This window comes from Cuculus canorus, chromosome 4, assembly GCF_017976375.1.
Source record: "Cuculus canorus isolate bCucCan1 chromosome 4, bCucCan1.pri, whole genome shotgun sequence".
NCBI classification, from domain to species: Eukaryota; Metazoa; Chordata; class Aves; order Cuculiformes; family Cuculidae; genus Cuculus; species Cuculus canorus.
Genome location: NC_071404.1, coordinates 54,582,493 through 54,604,153, shown reverse-complemented (window position 1 = coordinate 54,604,153; position 21,661 = coordinate 54,582,493). Strand labels below are relative to the sequence as shown.

The following is a 21,661-nucleotide window of genomic DNA, read 5'->3' as shown; positions in this document are numbered from 1 at the left end:
CGGAATGTTACCTGAGCTTAGGCAAACCGGGACAAGAAGAGACAGACAGTGGAAAGGCAAGGCTTTATTTTTTTGTTGTTTAAATCAGGTATTTCCTCCAAAGAGGGCATATGTGCTTTCACGCTAAGCTTTTGAAAAGGTTCCCTTGAATTTTCAAGAGGACCTGTCATGCAGAAAGTCTTTCAACTTACGAAGCACAACTGCCTTAGAAAGTGACCTCTTAAAATTACAGGCTTATCTCCTTTGTAATAGTGCATATTTACCCACTCAGATTATGTAGCGCACTGCTATTTTCCTTGTTGAAAGTGTTTGTTCCTTTTATATTTGTAGGCATTGTGTTGCATCCTGAAGAGGGCTGTACATTTCCAGTGTTTTGTCACTTGTAACTGGGTTACTTCCAGGGTTTGTTGCCTAGTATAAGCTATTAGGTTTTTACCTTTTAGCTTGAAAATTTGCAAAGAAAACTACTAGTGCAGCTCACTGTAATATCAGCCTTGATGATGACTAGGTGTGCAGGGGGAAATATTCTGTCCAGACTTGTCCTCCTTGTGCCCATGCTTCTGATATCCAAATGGAATTAATGTATTAAAACCTGTCTATCAAATACCGTGTGAGATGTAATTTTGCTTTCAGACTGTTTATTAAGAAGATGATACAGATACGTCAAACCTGCAGGGAGTTAGATTTTTACAGCATGGGTAAAGTGCAGCTTTTCTCTGGATAAATGGAGATTCACTTCCTTAAATGCAATGTTACAGGGAATCATGACAATTAAGTGAGGAAGTTTGTCTAGAAGTTAGTGACTGTTCAGAGATCAAATATGTATGTACCATCAGGTATGTACAGTGAGAGCCTGCTCTTTGTTAGTAGGGAGTACCAAGGCACAGAGTGATCTTTCTGTAGAAACAGGGCTATCCAATAGCTTTTTAAGGAAGTACGTTCCTTGGCCGTTGAGGTTTTTTCCTGGTTTCTCAATGTAAAGTAAGTATATCACTAGACTGGCCCTTCATTGTTTTCTTGCAGGTTGCTTTCACATGGAGAATACTTGGCTGGTGGGGAAAGAAGGGGAGAAGAGGAAATAAGAAAAAGGAAACTCTTGGGTTGATGCTGATTAAAATCATTGGGCAGATGAATTACTACATAGTGTTTATCACTCTTTGACTACTTTGACAGTTAGAGATTAAGAAGTTCAGCTTAAGGAAATAGTAAGTAATAGTTTACTGTTAGTGTCAATTTAAACCTCTATAATGTGCAATGAAATGTGATATGAGTGTCAGTAGTTAAAAGACAAGTAAGTAGCACTTTATTTCTATGCACTGTTCTGTTTAATCTTTTTTTCCTTAAGAATTTCTGAGAGAGTTTAATCAGAGAAGTGGGGCAGATAATTTAGAGTCCACTAAATGGAGGTAAACATGGGAGAGTTTATGCCACTGAGTTGAGTAGCTCTATTTGAAAACCTTCTGTTTTGTTTTGTTTTTTTTCATTTTTCAGGTAATGACTGATTATGTCTGCTGTGCTAGAGCTTTAGTTTGTTTGGGTGGGAAGTGAGAGTTTTAGTCTTGTTTAAAAAAAAGAGGTGGAGGGGGGGAAAGGAAGAACAAAAAAAAGGCAAATTGTTGCCTGTACTTGATTCCTATGCACATCCTTTCTTATCAGAGAATAGGTGCAAAATTACAAGGAGAGAATTGTTTTGAGATGCAGAAAAGTACGGAAGTATTTATCCAGTTTAATATGATTTCCCTTTGGGATTGGAGTTGCAGTCCAGAATTTAGAAAAGGAAAGAAAAAGGAGAAAAACAAAAAAGCCCCCATCTGCTTTTACAAAACATGAGTAGCTTGCAGTGTTTAATAGCAATCCTTCTTTAGTCTGAAAACAAACAAATCTGTTGGAGTAGGCAGTACAATATGTCCTTTTATACTTGTTTTTCTCCCTTCCCAAAAATGTTAATTATTTTAGTATAAAGAGATAGCAGCTACAGATAAAACTGGTATCTCCCTCAATAATTGACATGCTGCTGTGTTGCGGTGCTGGCTTCCTAGGGAAAGATGATGCTGAGTGTTGTCTTCTAAGTCTGTCCAGCCATTTTTATATCATTTGCTAAACATTTTGAATTGGACTGAGAATCATCACATTTGCTTTTAGCTCAGTATGTGCAGAGCCCCCAGTGAACATTTGGAAAAGATAATTCCAAGACACCAGAGTGGTGATTACTTGCAAACCCCATCCTGTGCCCACACAGTGTGTTAACTCCTCTTGCCGCTTTAAGCACACCCCAAGTACTCTGTATCTTCTCCTTCTGGGATTGTGATTGTGTTTGTTCTCATAAGTGCAATTGATTTTTCTGAGACTTCAGAGAACTTAAAACTGAGCAGTCCGAACTTCTAAGCAGTTCTTATTGTTTATTCATTGCAGTCAACTGTAGTGTGTCCTGCAGGCATTTATTGATAAATACTGGTTTAAATTGGAAACCCTGCCTAGAACTCTGTCTTTCACACGGAGCGATGAGAAACTCTAGTTTACAGTGACAATACCCAGGAATGATAAGCCCTGCTTAGCACCTAGTCAAGTGGGAACTGTCATCAGTGGGAATAGCAGGGGTTTGGTGTGTTTTTGGAATGACTTTAGAAGATAATCTGTTTGGAATTACAGTTCTTAATACTGGTGGGCCTGGGGATGATCTCACTTGAAATACAAGCTATATGTCAGATGCAGATATCTGTATGAGAAAGTTTCTTTTGAACTAAAATTGGTCATCTTCAGGTTTATCTATTTCAATTAAATCTGTCTTTGTGGCTACTTGAGAACCACTGTGTTGTCTTTCGTTGTGACAGTTGCTAGGCTGTTAGCAGATCAGCAAAGAACAGCAGAACAAAGGAAAGAGAAAGAGTCTAAAAGTTCGCTGTACACTGAAACACTAAATCTTGGTCTTGTAACAGGCCTGGCTGCTGGGTTTTTTTTGGTGGTTGTTGCTTTTTGTTCAATTGGATTCTGTAAAATATGGGCCAGGAGAAGCAGCAGACTCTTGAGAGTGGAAAGGCTGCTTGTCTGCTAATCTCATATATTGGATTGACTTTAATGAATGAGAATTCATATACATATCTGATGTGCTTGACAAGGTTGGGCTCAGAAAGGATGAGAGATATTTTTGTGCTGTAACTTGGTCTAAATGTACATGGCATCTTCATGTTGGACAGGAGGGTTGAAAATCATTGGCAGTTGAAGCAGGAAGCAACTTTTGAAGTCTGCCTCTCAAAAGGTTGGCTTACCTTCCCTGAGCAAATTGGACAAATCATGTGTGCTGGATGGCATTTTGGAGGTGATTTACCAGCCTGGAATCTTAGCAGGTGTGTTTTGCTATTGCTTACTGGTAAGATGCCTGTATATATTCAGCAGCAGTTGGTGATTTCTCCCTGCTTTGTTGCGCTACCATTTGCTGGCACTGGTATAGTTAACTGTATCATGTTGCCATGCCTTTTTCCCCAATGCAGGACTGGCTTTCTGAGTTAAGTGATCAAACCTTAAATGGCAAAACCAAAGTGTATTGCATACTTCGTACCATATATTGTTATAGACCCTTGCATGCGAGTGTATTTATATGCAGAATAGTAGCAGAGGCCCTGAAAACCTTTGTTGTGGATTTGTGTAAGCATTCAGTATAAAGAAATTAATTATCTGTACTGAGGCTCCTCTCTTACCCCCTCGCACCACGCTGCACAAAATACACCAAGTGCCTTTATATGGAAAGTAGCTGCAGCTTCCTGTAAATGTTTATAAGATGTTATTAAAAACATATGTTCTCTCTTCCCACAGACCTTGTTTAGAAAGCTTGCTGCAAGCATGTTGTTTTAGCTTTGCTTGCAAGAAGCAGCATCTGTTGTACTAAAAATGGTAGTTTTGTACAAATGCTTTTGTTGCTCTCTTTTGAAGGCCAGATAGGATTGGGATCTGCGCTTGCACTGGCTCATTCCCTTGACAGAGTGCTAGCAGCAGTTGTTTGTGTCATCCTCTAGAGATTTTCCTTATTGAGACTAAATTGCAACCCTTAATGTGATTAGCGATCTGTTTTTAACCCTTTGGTGCTTAACTTTGATGTGCAGAAAAATGGGACCTATGGTTGTATGTAGGCAGGATAAAGAAATTTCTCACCTAAAGCCCGGTGGGTATGTGCTAATAACGTCCCTGCAGGAGCCTGACATTTCTGCTCTGTCACTCTGAGCAGGGCTTGCATGCAGAGATGAAACTGCATTAGGCCAGGTACATGCTTACTGCGCTGTACTTGCTCAGCCCCTTTTGACATCAGTGTGACTATGCAGCTCTAAGGGAAGGTAAGCAGTCAGAGTCAGAAGAAAGGATGTAATGGTATCTGCTGTGGAAAAGACATCTAAGTTGGTATGGGTTTTTTTGTATCATAATATGTGGGTAGTTTCTATATTTACTAGTGCACTAAATCACTGTATTGCTTTTTGTGATCTTTTCTTTTACCTTTCTCATGTTTTCTGAGTTTATTTTTCTCCCCCTGATATAGTATCATAATATAGTAAGGGTTTGAAGGGACCTTAAAGATCATCTAGTTCCTGCCCCTAAAGATATCCCAAAGATGCTTTTGGATTTCAGAGAGGAGGACAGGACAAGCTGTCACTCAAGCTTTTCTGTGACACGTGTTAATGAACTGAAGAGGTAGCTGTTGAGCGATGCAGGAGCTGCTGTTTTCCTTATATTTTTTGCTATGACTCCACAGCAACAGGATTTTTATAATTATAAAAATTATAATACAGATGTTTTGGTTTTATTTTGTTTTTTTTCTTGAACCATTTAAGCTTCATTTGGTGCCCAGGAGCTGTCTGTCAAAATAAAGAATAGTGACATGTAGCATGGGGATGAAGGAGCATAACTTGCAAGGAACCAAGGAAATAAAAGCAACCACTGTCGCCCTCAAAACCAGAACTTACAGCAGCCAGTACTTTAGAGGCCATGTGATGCTGTAGCCTATTTCTGTGTAGTCATTTTACCTAGGGTAGGTATTTTCCAGTAGAGAGAGTGTGAAATTCAGAGAGATGATTGTATCCACGAGGATGGTCATCCCTGTCTTAAGGAGGTGTTGAGACCTTGTCCCAACTAATATTTAAATCCTTTAAAGAAATATATTATAAACAAAGCCTATAAATACGAAACAACAGATAGAGAAGGGCTCAAGTGTCAGACAGTAAAGCACTTTTTGTGGGAATAATAGGCAAATAAACCAATAGGAGGAATGGTGAAGCAGTGTTAGGAGAGAAGTTTGCTGAAACAGGAACCATTAAAAAGGAGCAGCAATCTGAGAAAGTATGCTTGAATTTAAGTAGTGTCTGGAGATGGAGTCCTGAAGTTTGTCCACTGCTGGGCACCAATGAAATTGCTGCAGCAGCCTGGTTTGCTTTACAGACTTGAGATACAGTCTCTTCAAAATGTACTAGAAATTGTGAGTTCAAACCTCAAAAGAGGAGAAAATGACAGGGGCTCAAAAAGAGAGGAGGGATGTTCCCTTGCTTGGAGAGAACAGGATGTTACACTGGAGCCCTGAAATCGATTTTAATTGGAGCTACAGTTTTATTAGTGCCTAAATGAAGCTTCTTGCCTCCTACCAAGATGCCAGCCTTTTCTAAATTATTCCTTCTTGGTTGGTCTTGCCCACCCACCCCCGTGAAAGACTTCTTGTGTTCTTAAACATGTATTTCAGCTAGAAGACTTGCCTGTAGCACAGCCTTATGTGCCCTTGCTTTTTTTCTGGGATTCTGACAATGAAACTCCTTAATCTTCTACAGGCAGATGGCCAGCAGCCAAATTCAAAATGTGTTTTACCGGAGTCCATAAACATGTAGCCCTATTAAGTGCATGCAGAAGTAAAACTTTACATAGAGTTCTCCAAAGTTCTTGTTTTCTTCTTTGGGTAGTGTGTGATCCAGTGGAATTTGGGATTGGCATCCATCAGATGCATATGAACATATAGCTTATCTTCTCACATAGGTTTGGTCTCACAGTTCCGTCCACATGTCATCTATCTTGGTGGTCTACAGATAGTTGAATGGTCTTTAGCACAAGACTTTTTGCCTTCTCCTACTGTTCTCTTTAGAAATACTTGAATGTCTTTGTTCACGTTCACAGACTAGACATTTATGCACTTAAAGATGTTAGTGGGTGATGTATATCTATGGAAGAAGAGAATGTGGTAGCCAAGCAGTATGGAGAGAGAGCAAGAAACAGGATGAGATGCCAGGGTAATCAGTTGGAAAGGTAGAAAAGAACTAGTCACTTGCAAAACACTAAAGAAGGAGAGTAACACCAGGAAGGGTGGCCTGGGCTGAGTGAGGTTATGAATATCTGGAGTACTACTGTGTGCAAAAGTGCAGCAATAAAAAGTCAAGTCCCATTTCTATCAGAAGTGACTGTAGGAAGGAAATAGATGGAAAGAGAAGAATTACATCAGCTGCAAGAGGTACCTGGCTTCCAGAACAGACAAAAACCTTTATTGTATCAAAATCAATTAAAATAGTACTGAAGGCTTTTCCATGTAAACATATTGTTGGAGAGTTAATTTGCCAGGAGACTGTTAGCACCACCTCGTTGGAAGTGACTGGAGTGATGGTAGTCTCACAGGACAACCCAGTAAAATTTAATGTGCACAGCACAAGTAAATATTAAGGATCATTAACTGTGTCTTTTCTATAGCAGTATAGCCCTTGAGCAGCATTACTGTGTGATTGCTTAATTTCTGTACACATAGGGGCAATGTTTGTCCTTGCCTCCCAAGAATGTCCTGCAAATGGCATCCAATCTTCTTTGTGTCCTGTTCCATTTTTACATGGTAGGATTATCTAGCGGTGTCCCTCAGGAGTCCGTACTGGGACCGATGCCGTTCAATATCTTTATCAGTGATATAGACAGCGAGATTGAGTGCATCCTCAGCAAGTTGGTGGATGACACCAAGCTGAGTGGTGTAGTTGCCACACTGGAAGGACAGGATGTCATCCAGAGGGACCTGGACAGGCTGGAGAAGTGGGCCTGTGTGAAACTCATGAGGTTCAACAAGGCCAAGTTTAAGGTCCTGCACCTGGGTTGGAGCAATTCCTGTTTTCGGTACACAATGGGGGATGACGTGCTTGAGAGCAGCCCTGCAGAGAAGGACTTGGAGGTGCTGATCGATGAGAAGCTTGACGTGAGCCGGCAGTATGCACTTGCAGCCCAGAAGGCCAACTGTATCCTGGGCTGCATCAAAAGAAGCGTGGCCAGAAGGTCGAGGGCAGTGATTTTGCCCCTCTTTCCCTCTCTTGTGAGACCTCATCTGGAATACTGTTTCCGGTTCTGGTATCCTCACTGTAACAAGGATATGGAGCTGTTGGAATGGGTCCAGAGGAGGGCTACAAAGATGATGGGAGGGCTGGAGCACCTTCCTTACGAGGACAGGCTGAGAGAGTTGGTCTAGTTCAGCCTGGAGAAGAGAAGGCTCAGAGGAGATCTTATAGTGACCTTCCAGTCCCTGAAGGGGGCCTACAGGAAAGCTGGAGAGGGGCTATTCATAAAGGCTTGTAGGGATAGGACTTGGGGCAGTGGGTATAAACTGCAGAAGAGCAGATTTAGACTGGACATCAGGAAGAATTTCTTCACTGTGAGAATGGTGAGGTACTGGCACAGGTTGCCCCATCCCTGGAGGTGTTCAAGGCCATGTTGGATGGGGCCTTGGGCAGCGTGGTCTAGTGGGATGTCCCTGCCCATGGCAGGGGGGTTGGCACTAGATGATGTTTAAGGTCCCTTCCAACCCTGACTATTCTATGATTCTATGATTACAGAGGGAAAGGTAGAATTGACTTTATCACTGTGAGATATCACGAGGTTATCAGCAGAGTTAGTATTCAGTGCCTCTGGCACATATCTGTCTTCTGTCTAATAGGTTGAATTTTGAAGTAATGTGACAAAGGGATGCCTTTAATCTAACTTTGAGAAGTCAAGCCTGTATTTTGTTTGGATGTGCTGGTTTAAAAATCCATGTGTTGAAGTTGTTTTTACCAGATATTCTTTCATTATCAAAAAATGCCTGTAGTCCCTGCAGTTGTTGGGGGGGGAAAATACTTCTAAGTATTGCAAGATGTATCTACGAGACAAAAAGCTATAAATATGGAATTTGTCTTCCTCTTCTGTCACTAGTATGGTCCTGTTATTCATTGTCCCTTTGGGTCTTAATGAAGGGCAGGAGGCAACTGATTTATAAGATATCAGCTATGGGCAGCTATATGGGCAGTAATAATGTGAAGTTCCCTAATAACTTTGAAGGTGCTCAGTGAAATCTAATTGTTTGCAGATCCTTTATGTGACTTTAAATGAATGTTACAAAAGCTGTGAGTATAAATGACTAGTCTTTTTTTTTTTTTCCTCTTTTTAACCTGCAGGTATTGATGATGTCAAGAAGCACAAACCAGGTTACCTTGAGGCTACAGTTGACTGGTTCCGATTATATAAAGTCCCCGACGGTAAACCGGAAAACCAGTTTGCTTTTAATGGAGAGTTTAAAGACAAGGTGAAGATAATCCAAAATTAAAGATACACCTTTCCATCATGTGGCCTCTTTAATACATCCTAGAATTTTTGGAGTTGTAAAGGGGGAGGTTTAACAAAAAGAATTTTTGTACAAGGGATTTTTGAATCCAGTTTATTAGGTTAGAAGTAAATAATATTGGCTGCCTTCAGTTTTATTCAGAAAAAATGCATAGATTATTAAAGGAAGCGTGCAAAAAAAAATTCAGTCTCAGTCCTGACGAGCCTTACACACGCATCTGTGTGTTTGTAGGTTTTTTTCACAGCATTTTCATCCTTCCTGTCAGAGGAATGAACAGATTGTCTTTTCAGGTATTTTTCAGGTTTTTCAGGTTTTTTCAGTCCTGTTTCATAAATTTTCCTGACATTCTTTTAATGCTGTGTATTTTAAGACAGATAAGAGGTTGCAGATATTGTCTTGTCTGGTGTTTGCTCAGGGTGTTCTTTCTCCTGGTAATTCTATGTAAAAACATTAGAACTGATTTGGCTTGAAGGCTGAAAAAATGTTTTTCACTTTTTTGGAAAAAATGAATTTTTTTTAAACTATCTACAGTAAAAATGGCCAGTGTTTGAAAGGAAAGTGAACCTGGCAGTAGACCTTGCTGAAGAAAATACCTGTATTTTTCCAAAGGAAACTGGATGTGATTTGAGTAAAAGTGCTTTGCAAATCATGTGTTACACACAGTGTATACTATTTTTGGCAAAGAATTACAGGTTCTCGATGAATGATGCCCATGTGTCAGCTAGTTCAGCCTTGCAGTGTGCTGTCAAAGTTATAAAATGTCTTCTGACCAGCACAGGCCACTTTACATGTTTTATCTGGTTAAAGAGATGTCCTGACTCCTCTCTGCACTAAAACTGTCTTCTAAATCAATCAGATGGAGAGTTTAGGGCTTGATAACCTGATCTCTGCCCAGTTCTCCAAGGAACGGCTCTTAAAGATTTTCCTGTTCTGTAAAGCAGAATGTTGCTCCATAGCAACATATCCTTGTCAGGCCATTGGAGTTCAGACCTGAGGCACCGAGTGCCCCGAGATAGCTGGTTTGGAGCACTTGAATAATTCTCAAGCATTTCTGGAGATGCAGGATGCGGTGAGACAGCTGTGGCTGTGCTCCAGCAGCTCTGGAAGTTCACAATGTTCCTGTGGCATTTTGCCAAGTCACTCCTTGTTAGGAAATGTGTGTGTTCTGTTGACAGATTTTTGCAAGCCAGTCTAGATATTATCATTTGGACACGGGGGGCTTATTTTACCTTATTTTGTTGAAGCCTTTTCATCCCAGCCCTGCCCCTGATATTACTTTTGCTTCAAACAAACAAAAACTGTTAAGCAGCTGACATGTGACATTGTTGCAAATTCTTAAGTATATGATTGGGCAATTAATGAAGTAAATGCAAATTTTACTGCTACGGGGGAAACTGCTGACCCTGATGTGTACACGTAACAAAGGAGTCACAGCTCATGCACTTTGTCCCATTTAGGTCCTGGTACAGTTTTCTAGAGCTGTAGGTATCTGCTTAGCATCTAATGCTGATTTCACTTTTTTGTGCAATCTTCGTGTTTTCTGGCTACGGGCTGAGGGGAAGTCCTGAATGTGTTGCCAGTGTATTTGGCACGTAGTGAAGTTTGTTTCTTTTCATAAAAAAAGAGTGTTATATTTTCCAGAAATTTAATGAGGCCTCAAAGGAGGCCCCTTAAAATAACTCATGAAACAGTATTTTTTAATAAACTAGTTTTATGGGGTTTTATTCTGTTAATAACATTTTTAAATAATAACTTTTCCTTGATGTAAACTAGGATTTTGCTGTTGAAATTATTAAATCCACACATGAATACTGGAAAGCTTTGCTTCATAATAAAGCTGATGGAGGTACTATTAAGTGGTAAGTATCCAGTCACATTTCTTCCTCTTTGTGTTGTGTTAGTACTGGTGGTGTGGTATTCAACATGTGGCAGCTGTGCACAAACTGCTTAGATTTCTTACTTTGAGATGACAGGAATACTCATGGTTTTGATTGATAATTAGTTGATAATAGACTGTGGTTGACTAATTGCACCTCGTATGACAATGATTTACTGGTAAGTGGTTCCAAAAATATGTAGATTATATAGAAGTGACGTAGATTACTTCAACTTTCAAGAAGTGGCCCCAGAGTGTTAGTTCAGGATCATTTTGGGAGAATCTTGATATCCCATGCAAATCCTCCTGTTTATTCTGTCCTTCAATACTGCACTACTGTCATGCAAAATTATTTGCCACTTAGCATTCCATATTTTTTAGTTTCTCCCTAGAATGAGAGAAGCAAGTTAGTATTTTTTACTAGACTTTGGCCTGGGCTAAATTAAAATGGACTTTATTAAGCTCTCTGGACTGGTTTGCATTGATGGTTCTGGCACCGGAGGTCCTATAGAGCAGTCAGGTGTCTCTGAGTGATGCTTCTGAAAGGTTGTAGATTACCATTAGTTAAACCAGAGGGCAAAGGCCGTGGTAGAAGCTGTGCTCAGAGTCACATTTGCCTTCTAATTTATTGAGAAAATGTGACTTTTTCTTTCGTGGAGCTGATTGAGTGCCTTAGCAGTTGGACAGGTTGATAGTTCTGCTTTAGCATGGCAAGAATACTGTGGGATGATACTCAGATTATAGTCTTGATCATTTCAGAGGCACTTTGGGCTTCATTTTGACAGTATTAAAAAGTACTTAAAATTGCAGTCTTGCTTTGAGGAATTGAACTTTTTGCCATTTACTGGGTAGGACCTTAACACTCATGGCCAAGCTCACTTTTTGTGTAAAAGGATATGTATTCATAGGGAAATGTTTCTGGAAACTATTTTGTCCCAGAGTTTCTGTGCTTTCTGCAAGCAGTACAGGTACCTGCTGCTTTATGTAGCAGCAGAATTCTGACCTGTTTTTTCCTCCAGATACTGCAGGCAAGTTATGGCAAAGCAAGGGTGGCCTGCCACAGAATCTGGCACGCAATTCTTTGAGGCGTGAGAGACAGGGATACTCACACCATCTGTGCTAGCCATCTAGGTGTTCTTCAACTCCCTTGGAAAGTGCCAGTGTCTCTGCTGACTTTGTGGGGGAATTTAGTTTCTTAGCTCTGGTCCTCTGAACTGTACCCGATTTATCTTCCAGAAGCACTGAGTGTGAGCACTGCTTGCATTAATGTAGCACGTATAGCCAAAAAGCCCCTCAAACCCAAAGGAACAAAGAACACTCCTCCGCACCCCTGTTCCCTTCCAGCATTACTGGCTACTTTGTGGTTTTGACTTCCTCATTTCTTGCAGATAATACATTTATGAGCTCTATATATGAAGGTGTTTTTTCCCATGGGTGCTTAGTTGTGTGTGTGCTTTTTTCCACTGATTGATAAAATGTTTTTAATGTTATTTTATTTTATCAGCACAAATGTTTTGGTGAGCAGCAGCCCGTTTTGTTGCAGTGAGGAGGATGCCCAATCGATTGTGCAGTCGGTAAGGATAGTATTTACTTGCTTCCTACCCTTTTTGTAAAAGTGATTAATAGAAAAAGAAGATTCAGAGCTCCATAACTGAAAGAAAGTACCTAAACTGAAATGGTCCTTAGACAAAACTTTAAGGCATAAAGTAAAAGAAAGACCACAAAGGTTGTGGGGAAAATGTAAGCGTTATAGCATAAGCCTTTCAGTGCAGTGGCTCAATTGCACTTTCTACCAGGTTCATTACTGTTGTGATAGGGGCTTTTTGGTTTGGTTTGGTTTTCTTTTCTTCCTCTGCAGTGCTGTTTCTTCTGATCCTGAATAGCAAGATGGACTGCTATTTGTTATCTAGCCTGCTGCCTTCTCTGTTTCCCCTGTTGCCATGAGTTACAACCCAGTGTTAGAACTCATTGACTGTAGTCCTTAATCACTAAAGGGATCCTTTGTTTGTCTACTTGCATAATTAAATGCACTGCTGTAAGAGGGAGGGATGCTTTTTTGAATGTTTCTTAAAAGGGTGCTTGTCATATTCAGAAAATTAACATAAAATTAAAATATGCGGGTTGCCTGTTCAGGCAAGAAAAATGTCCTGCAGGTCTGATGCTTTCATGTGCAAATACTAGCAGAGGAGAATTTCTTCCATTTTAAAGTATGCTAGTTTGGATGCCAGAAATTAAGCAAAGGTACTAGAAATTACATGGAGAAAAGTACCCCTAACTTTTTTTTTTTTTTTTTTAATGTATACTGTGATTGAGCCTGTGCTCATAGCTGCAGAGCGTGGGAGGCATTTTGCACATGTGAGTGGCTGCCAGGACAGCCAATGTTTTGCCACAGTAGTTACAGTAATTATGCAAGTTCAGGTGTCAAAGGAGATGCCATCCACTGTCTGTGCAGTTAACATTCAAACAGCATTTCTAGTAAGATGCGTTAGTGGTTTGTCAAAAACCAATAAGATTGTCAATTACAAAGAAAATTTGGTTTAAGTCATAAAGTGGTATCAAACCTAACTTTTTCCTGTTTGGGTCTCGTGCTTTCAGAACTTCTTTAAAAGTACCTTTATGATTGCCCTTGTGAATGGGATTGTAAGTTTTAAATGAAAGAAAAGCTCATTTTTGAAATTCAAATATGTTTTTAGATGTGTCAGTCACAGCTGTAAGCAAATAGTTACCTCGTCTGCACTTTCGAATTCAACTTTTATTGACTGTTTAAATGCAACTAGAATTTCAAGTTCAATTGTATTTGGATGATGACAGACTTGCAAAGGAGCATTTTCTTTTGCATTCTATGTTTGTACTTTGAAGCATGTAGAGTAATTATCTATTTAAATCAGCAGTATCCTTTACTTTGTCTCTTAATAACAAAAAAAATGTCCTGGTTTTTGGGGGGAGGTTAGTAAAACCAGTTCGTAAAATAGGTACCTCATATCAAACTTTAGTGTCTTGTTTTTATTTTGAGCGCTTGCTACCTTAACAAATGTTATCAGTTCCTGGCTTTTTTGTGCCTCTCAGAATTTTCTTTAGGTGATACTCGTTTTTGTGAAGTTATTGTCACATACTCCTTTCCATCATTCTGTTTCAGTTCAGCCTAAGCATTTTAATTCTGATTTTATAGGCTACTGTCTCTTGGTACTTCTCAGGCAGGGAAAAGATGCAGTAGTCTTTTAAATGCTGTTCATACTGCATGCAGTTTCCAATCTATGATAAAAAAAAAAAAGTAAAATGCTCTTGAAATATGAGTGGTGAACAGACAAACTTTAAATGTAAGCAGGGAGGTTGACTTGCACATATTAAGTGGGTAACTTTTTGTCTAGTACACCACACCGCCCACTTTGGTTGTCAGGCGTTCATCTCTTTCAAACTGAAGTGAAAGAACGTACATGTTGGCCACACAGAATTTTAATGTCTGTGGTAATTTTAAAAGAAAGCTGTCTATGTCTCTTCAGGTTTTTTTGTTTGTGTTTAGTTTTTTTTAAAACTAAAACTAGATCTATTTTCTTCTAATTTATGTACATCTATAAACTTCTGGATAAAAACAGGAATGAAAGCTGAGGTAGAGATTTGTTATACAAGTACAGTGAGAAACATATTTCAGCTACTGTAAAGTTTCTGAGCTACTTGTGTAGTGAGAGCTGGTTCCCTACAATTCTCTTTCCTGGGTCAGACTCCAGTTATGGATCTTTTGAGTCTGTTAATTGCATTAAATCAGGTGTATTTATTGAGTTCTCAGAGAACCCAACCCAAATCCCCAAAAGGCAACACTCAGTATTGTTATGAACTGACTTTTATGGTGAGTGAGAGAATTAAGAACCAAATGGAAACCAAGCAGTTCCTTACCAAATGCTTACCAAATTGTGCACTAATCAGAATTTTATACATATTTTGATTGAATAATTCCCAAGATATTCCTGTTTATTCCAGAAGGATTTATTGTACTATTATTTGACTATTCATTATTTTACAGATGCAGAACTAGAGTGGAATGTCTGTGTTGGGGAATTTTCACTCCAGTGAGATAGTCTCTAGACAGTGGGCTTGTGTGCTGTCATCTGTATTAGTGGCAAACTAAGAATGATTGTACAGCTGGTGAAGTTGCGTTGTCCAGTCAATCCTGAAGAGACAGAAGATGATCTGTGCATATGGGAATGCATACTGAACATTTGAACCAGCCAAGATTGCACCAGCCCCCTGCAACTACAAATGTGGTTGATCTTAACACTAGGTGGTGAAAATTCCTAGTGTTCTCTAGCCTCTGAAAATTGTTTCATCTCTCTTTCAGTTCCAACGTTAGTATATGTCAAAAACTAAACCCAAGAGAAATAGAGCTTTGTAGCTGAAGGTGTTAGTGCTAAGATGTGCTGTTTATTTCAGGTTTTTAAGTGTTGCCATATGTAAAACTGGCCAGGAGAGCCAAACTTTATTTTAACATTAATCTCCAGAACTGCTTGCTCGTTTGCTCTGTGAAGAAACTGCTGAGGACTTTGCAAGTTGGAAAATCTCCAAGACAGTTTGTATATAGTTAGTAGAGCAGTGTTCCTCAGACCTGTCACGTAATTCTTCCCTTAGAATACTGGAAAATTAACTAGGAAAGCTTTGCTAGATGAGGTCTCTTTTGATAAAATGCAGAACAATTTATTACAGGGAAAAATATTTGGCTTTTTCTGACAATTTAAAAAATCTCCAAGAAAATTTGGATTTTTATGCTTACTAACGTGTTTCAAATAATTCGGGTCTAAGTAGCCTGTTAACTGCCTTTCTCCCTACATGTTTTCTGTGAGGACATTTCCATTTCATACTTGGTAGAAGCAGAATTTTCTGTCCAGTGGCCAATTATGAAACAAAGTATTGGTGGTTTGGGTTCTTTTCAGAGATAGGGGTTGTTGGTTTGTTTGGGTTTTTGGTCAAAATAAAGGACAAGAAGGAAATGCACAGGTTGTGGAAGTGAGGACAGGTAATCTGGGAAGAGTGTAGGGATGATACCTTGTTGTGTAGGGATGGGGTCAAGAAGGCCAAGGTGCAGCTAGAGCTGAAATTGGCAAGAGATGCAAAGAATAATAAGAAGGGCTTCTACAGTTACATCAGGCAAAAAGGAAGGTTAAAGAAAGCATTAGCCCCCTGATGAACACAATTGACAAGCTGGTAGCAGTGGACAAGGAGGGGCTGAGGTACTTAACTGCTTTCCCCTCTGACTTCTCTGGCAACCTCTCCTTCCACGCCTCTCAAGAGAATGGACCGCAAGACAGGGATGGGGCAGCAAAATCCTTCCCACTGTAAGAGGAAGGTCAGCATTGTGACCATCTGAGGAACTCGTTATCTAAAGGGGGCCTACAAAGAAGATGGAGAGGGACACATAGTGATAGGACAAGACATAATGGCTTTAAACTGAAAGATTTAGATTATATATCGAGTAGAATTTTTTTTATGATGAGGGTGATGAAACCCTGAAAGAGAGGTGGTAGATGCCCCAACCCTGGAAAAATTCAAGCTCAGGTTGGATGCAGCTCTGAGCAACCAGTTGAAGATGTCCCTGCTCATTGCAGAGGGGTTAGACTAGATGACCAGCCTTCCAACCCAATCCATTCTATAATTCTAAGACCTGGATTACATTAGTCATACTGACACGCCTTTTCAGACCAGTCACGTAATTCCCCTGTGCAGGCAATTATTGTGGATAAAGCAGTAGGGGGAAGAAGTAGTTTTTCCCTTTCCTCCTCACAGGCTTTGACCTGCTCTTCAGTGGATCGAGCCCTGTGCCTGCTTGGAGGCAGGCAGGCTAGCAGGGGAATTTCACAGCAATGCAACTCAGTCTGAGTGCTGCACTGTGATGAGCCTGGTTATGCAGCTTCTGCCTCAGTTTATCTGCCTGCAGGATAATGCCAAGTTTTCATTAATGTCTTCCTGTGCCGCTAAGTAGCAGCAGGAAGTTCCACCTGTTGGTGTGGAAGATGGGAGCGTCACTGTACAGCTTTCTTCTCCTGAAGCTTCAAACACCTGTAAACTGTGCCTGTGAGGCTGACTCTTGCATGGTTCACCAAAATGATTACTCCTAGGGTTATCTGCTTGGGTAAGCGTAGGTGGGAGTGGGCTTGTGTCATGGCGAAGGCCAATGTCCACGTGTTTTTTGCACTTAATTTGTGAGCACGTGAGCTTGGCAGGATTCCTTGTGTTGTGATGCTGTCTACCACTGTCCCATCAGTTCTATCAGTTGGAAAATGTTTGTTTTTCAGGAGCTATTGGAAGGACAATGGAGTATTGTTGCTCTGCATGTCACTAGCATCCTTGTCATGAGGCAGGTTGCTTCCAGCTGGTGTTAAAACTGGCTTTAATTTTGTCCTTTAAGTAATAAGACAAGACATGCTGTATAATACTGTGATTGAATAGCGGTGTACCCTGGGTTGAAATGGACCTGGATTCACATATCTACATTTTAAAACAATCTGTGTATCTTTACACTGAAACATGTATAAAATGTAATTGGAAAGGTATTTTTACTCTTTAATATGTAAACAGCAAATCCTGTTATCCTCAAAGACAATACAGTAGGAAAATCCCCTTTACATTAGGCAAGACGTTAATGTATCACTCGTTATTAGTGTGGATTTCATGTCATTTATGAGCAACCAGGAAATTTGTACAGTAGTTGACAAGGTGAAAAAAAAGGGAAGGTCTCTAAGGTAGAGCATTGGGGGCAACAGGAACTGCTGTTTTTATTAATATGTCTTGACTTCGGCAGTAAAATAACGTTGAGTTGTGTGCTGCTGGTGAAACTTTAAACACTGATGTGTCAGTTTGATTGGTTTGTTTTTTAGGCACCATTGCCTGTGAACGGAGATTCTGTTTCCCCAGAAGGTACGTTTGTCCCCAAATGCCTTGTGATTTCTTGAATAATGAGCTTTAAAAATTGACATAAAAACTGTTGCGTTGGAAAAAGATGGATTTGTGCACATGAGAATGGTAATAGTTATGCTCCGTCAGACTGTAATGCCTGTCCCCTGTTGAACAGAACATGGGCAGAAGTTCGTGGATGGTTTGTGGGAGAAGATTATTTTTGAGCATGAGTAGAAGTGTAGTCAACTTAAAAAGTTGAAAAATCTATATTTTTCTGTCACTGATCATGGAAGGAAAATATGTGACACTTATCCTTTCTAAAGGAGAAAGGTTGCTTTACCTTAGTTTTGTCATTCCTCACAGTAGCTAATAAATCAAATAAACAGCCCCCTTTCCTAGAAGTGACATAACCATACTTAATTTTCAAGTGTAAATTCTAAAGACAAATTTCTCTCTTTCACTTTTGTGACTGTTTGTCATGTTAACAGAACATATGGTTTTTATCAAGAATTAAGAACAGATCCTACGTTTTCATTTTTGTTAACTACTTCAAAAAAAAGATTTTTCTACTGGCAGAACTATAGGGCAGACACCTGCCTGCTTTTTGAGATGAAGGCGTTACAGAAACCCGAAGAGAAACTTTGTAATCAGTTGACTTCCAGATTGTTTGCAAAGTAACATCTGTGTAGTCTGTCATGGGAAAGCGTTCTGTGTGCCCTTATATGGCATGCCAATAAATAGCATTTATTTACTGAAGTATTACATCTCAGACCTCTGACAGACAACTGAACATAATCTGCCTGATCTTCGGTGTTTTCCAGGATGGTCACGTCAGTGTTGTAATTTGTTGTGGGATTGTTTCAGCCAAACTGTTAAAAGTGAACCGATTTTATTTTGAGGCTTTAATAGGCTGAAGATAGAGCTCACCCAAAATTATTGCTGTGGGAGGGGAGATAGCCAAAAGGGCAGAGTGTTGCTTTTTCAAGTATTTGTGTCTGGCTGGTTGTATAGAATTAATGTCATTCTTGATACATATTTTTTTTGTTTTAGTTGATTCCTGGCACTTTTTTTCCAAGTGATCGTCAAAGTGTTCTGATGCTGCATCATCAAATCTGAAAGTCCGCCCGCATTTTGAAGACAGACAAAAGCACTAATTGCTGGGTTCCTGTTGAAACAACTTTTCAACTAGTGTAAACCTTCTCTCGTGTAAATAAATGCTGATATTATAAAATAAATGTTTCCTGTCTATGTTTGTCTTTGTGCAGGGTGGAGCGGAGGGAAGAGGAGGACTTGCTTGCTTGTTTGTTTCTGAATCTCAGAACTCCGGAATTGCTGTTATCCACTCATGGAGTATCAAATGAGATGGGAAATAAGGTGTCTTCAACCTTGTTCTCCATATTTTGGACTAATTCAGCCCTTGAGTGCATGGAAGACTGTGTTAATTTGTATTGTAGGGCTTGTCTGTCCACCCTGACTATAATCCTTTTGAAGTAGGCAATAATCTTTATGTAAGAGGCTTAGCGGTTTACTGTGCTCTTTAATATGTGACTGTACACTGTTTCCTGAGTTGTATTCACTTTTGTGCCCAGTTATCTTTGCATGTTTCTTAGAGTGATGAGCAGAACATACTTGCTTTAAAAAAACAAACAGAACTTCACTCCAAACAGTAATCCAACTATGAAGAGCTAATGCCATAACAGTTGAAGTAAGGATGCACAAGTGCTCTCTGCACTGCATCCTGTTTTGATAACTTCTGTCCTTCATCACACAGGAAGGACCTTCCTTATGGAAGGCTTTCACTTTCAGAACTGTGTAGGCCCGAAGGCTTTTGATAGTTCCTTAGTCAGTGAGACAAGATTATTAAAACATATAGAACATATGTTGTGCTTTCATGATAAAAATAGCTCCTGCTTTTTCTGCTGCGGGATCATATCTGACTTGTCTGTACCCACAGTGTTCATTAAAAACAAAACTAAAAAAATCCAGCTGTTAAGTAGAAAGAGAGGAAACGATAATATAGACAAACAACTTTATCCAGCTTGTTACTGAGACCAAAGGTGAGTGTTGTCTGCTTAGTATGATGACTGAAACAAAAGGTGAATATTGCTGATGCATGATGGAAACGGAAGATAAAGAACTGAAAAAGTTAGGCTGTGGCTTGCCATAGACATTATTAGTAAGAAAGCTCTTGCCTTAGGGAACGTTTCTTTGATTTTAGGAGATGATTTTCTAGGTTTAGAGACTTTCCTTTAGAAAATTGCCCAGACTATAAGTACCAGTCACTTGGGAAGTCTCAGCTTGGGCCTCAGCATTTATGAGTGAATAGATGGAGTTTTCCCATCTGCATAGGATTTTGCATTGTTTTATACACAGAGTTTAGGTGGATGAAAAATGCAATGTAAACCTCAAATATTAAGGTTTGCTTTTTTTTTAGTCAAGAGTTACGTTACATCCAACACATTTACAGTACTGATTTTCCATCCCTTATTTTACACTTACAATTCTAACTACATGCAACATTATACCTGCAGATAGAATAGCCTTTGTTTTTTTTTCAAATGGACTTAATGTTTTCCAGGTGTCTTTTGTTCACATGCAGCCTCTCAGTATGAGATTGCTCTTGTAGAGTGCAGAATAGCTGCTGTATTTGCCCCTATGGTGATACATTTGGAAGGCTTTACTGTTGTCAAGTGCTTAGGGACAGCTGGAAAATGAAGGACACTGTAAAATCAAATCATCTTTCTTGTACCGTGGTCACTGCTGTCCTTTTTTTCCATTTTCTTTTTCTGAGACCTACTATACAAAGGTGTACACATATGAAAAACAAATATTGATTACAAACATACCCATGCTGAACTATCAGGAGGAGGTCAGAAGTTACTTAAGTTTTGCTTCAAATATTTTTACTACCGTTTCCTAATTTATAGCTGTATTGATGGCATATGGTTAGAAATTCAGAAGGAGAAATAATTTTCTAGATAGGGTTAGACTTTGTGCAAGAATATAATGAGTCGTACTTGGGAAAGCTGAAAATTGAAGTGATTGGAAGTGCCTAATACTGTCACAAATTTGAAAATGTTTAAATATTTCTTATTTGTAGAGTGTATAAAAAGATGCTTCTCTTGGTTTTAGACTCCTTTCAATGTCTACTTATGTATATTTTCCACAGATTTTTCCCAAGTGAAACAAAAAGGGGTACGGTTACATGTAGCTTTGCTGCTAATATGTACCGAATGCTACTGACCTGGGTTTCAGAACTGAAGGGTAATGAAATAGCTCTGGATACAATGTCTGCTAATAAAAGGATTAGGGGGATGGGACAGAGAAACTAGAATGTATTTTTCCTGTGCAATAAACACAGTTTTTATTTTATTTTGGCTTTTTTTCGTAGGCTAGGTCTTCCATTTGTTTGGAAGTATGCCTGTATTGTTGTAATTAAAAGTAGTTTCATTGAAGTGGGAAGCTTAGTGTAGTACTGTCCACTTCTCAGTAATTTCATGTGAAGAACTTCTTCATACCTGATACTCGTATCTCCTGGAAAGAGGTCTTGAAGGGAAAAGTATCTTCTGTGTCCCACCCCCTACCCCCTGAAAATAAATCCATCTTAACTGTGTTTTCTGTGTTGAATATGTAATAATACACATGCGTGTATTTTTTTCAAGGATAACTTTGCATCTCGGTTTCCTCTTTTTGTCTGTTTTGGAGAGAAAGGTTACCTATTTTTCCCTCCTTCTCACTATTGTAATGGTGGAGATTCTTTATATAAATTGTTAGCTGCTGCTCAAAATAATACCTTTTACTGTCATGGAGTCCACACTTTAGTCCCCTGTCAAAAGTTGGGATTTGAATTTTACTTGTAGGAATAATGTTCGTTATTCTTTAAAGGGTGAAAATAAAAGGGTTCTGAAAATAGTACACTGTTGTCGCTGTTAGGATGTTATTTTCTTGCTGCTAGTAACAATGGAGAGCCTCTGAAAACCCCCAAAAGAACAGCAAGTAATTCTAACATGTTTTTGGGATAACTGTTCATAGATGTTATGCAAGGAGAGTGCTTTACCAGAACTTGCCTCTTGTTGCCGCTTGCATTAATACTTGAGAGCTACAGCATGAAGCAAATCTAAGCTGACCAAAGTATTGTTTCACACCTCTCTTCGCTTTTACTGGGATTTAATCTTTTTAATGGGTTTTAGTTCAACTTTAGTCCAGTTAAAAGGCAAACCCAATATTAAGTCAGTAGGGTACTAAAATTGGTTTTTTTCTGCCTTTGCTGTAAAGCTTAAGGTGATGTCTTACCAGATTTGATAACCTGGGTTGCA

The 21,661-nt window shown here is 39.4% G+C and overlaps 1 protein-coding gene across 2 annotated transcripts in view; it reads left to right on the top strand.

Moving 5' to 3' along the window:
• Positions 1-21,221, top strand: part of PPA2 (inorganic pyrophosphatase 2) — a 42,025-nt gene extending 20,804 nt beyond the window's left edge. The window contains exons 8-12 of one of the 2 annotated variants that reach the window (XM_054064948.1): positions 8,421-8,548; positions 10,361-10,446; positions 11,968-12,037; positions 17,327-17,366; positions 18,611-21,221. In XM_054064948.1, coding sequence (XP_053920923.1) covers positions 8,421-8,548; positions 10,361-10,446; positions 11,968-12,037; positions 17,327-17,366; positions 18,611-18,657 — 371 coding nt within the window. In that variant the 3' untranslated portion in view covers positions 18,658-21,221. Of the gene's footprint in view, positions 1-8,420; positions 8,549-10,360; positions 10,447-11,967; positions 12,038-17,326; positions 17,367-18,395; positions 18,581-18,610 lie in introns of those variants that run through there. The other variant, XM_054064949.1, reaches the window with a different exon arrangement.
• The last annotated feature ends 440 nt before the right edge of the window (positions 21,222-21,661 follow it).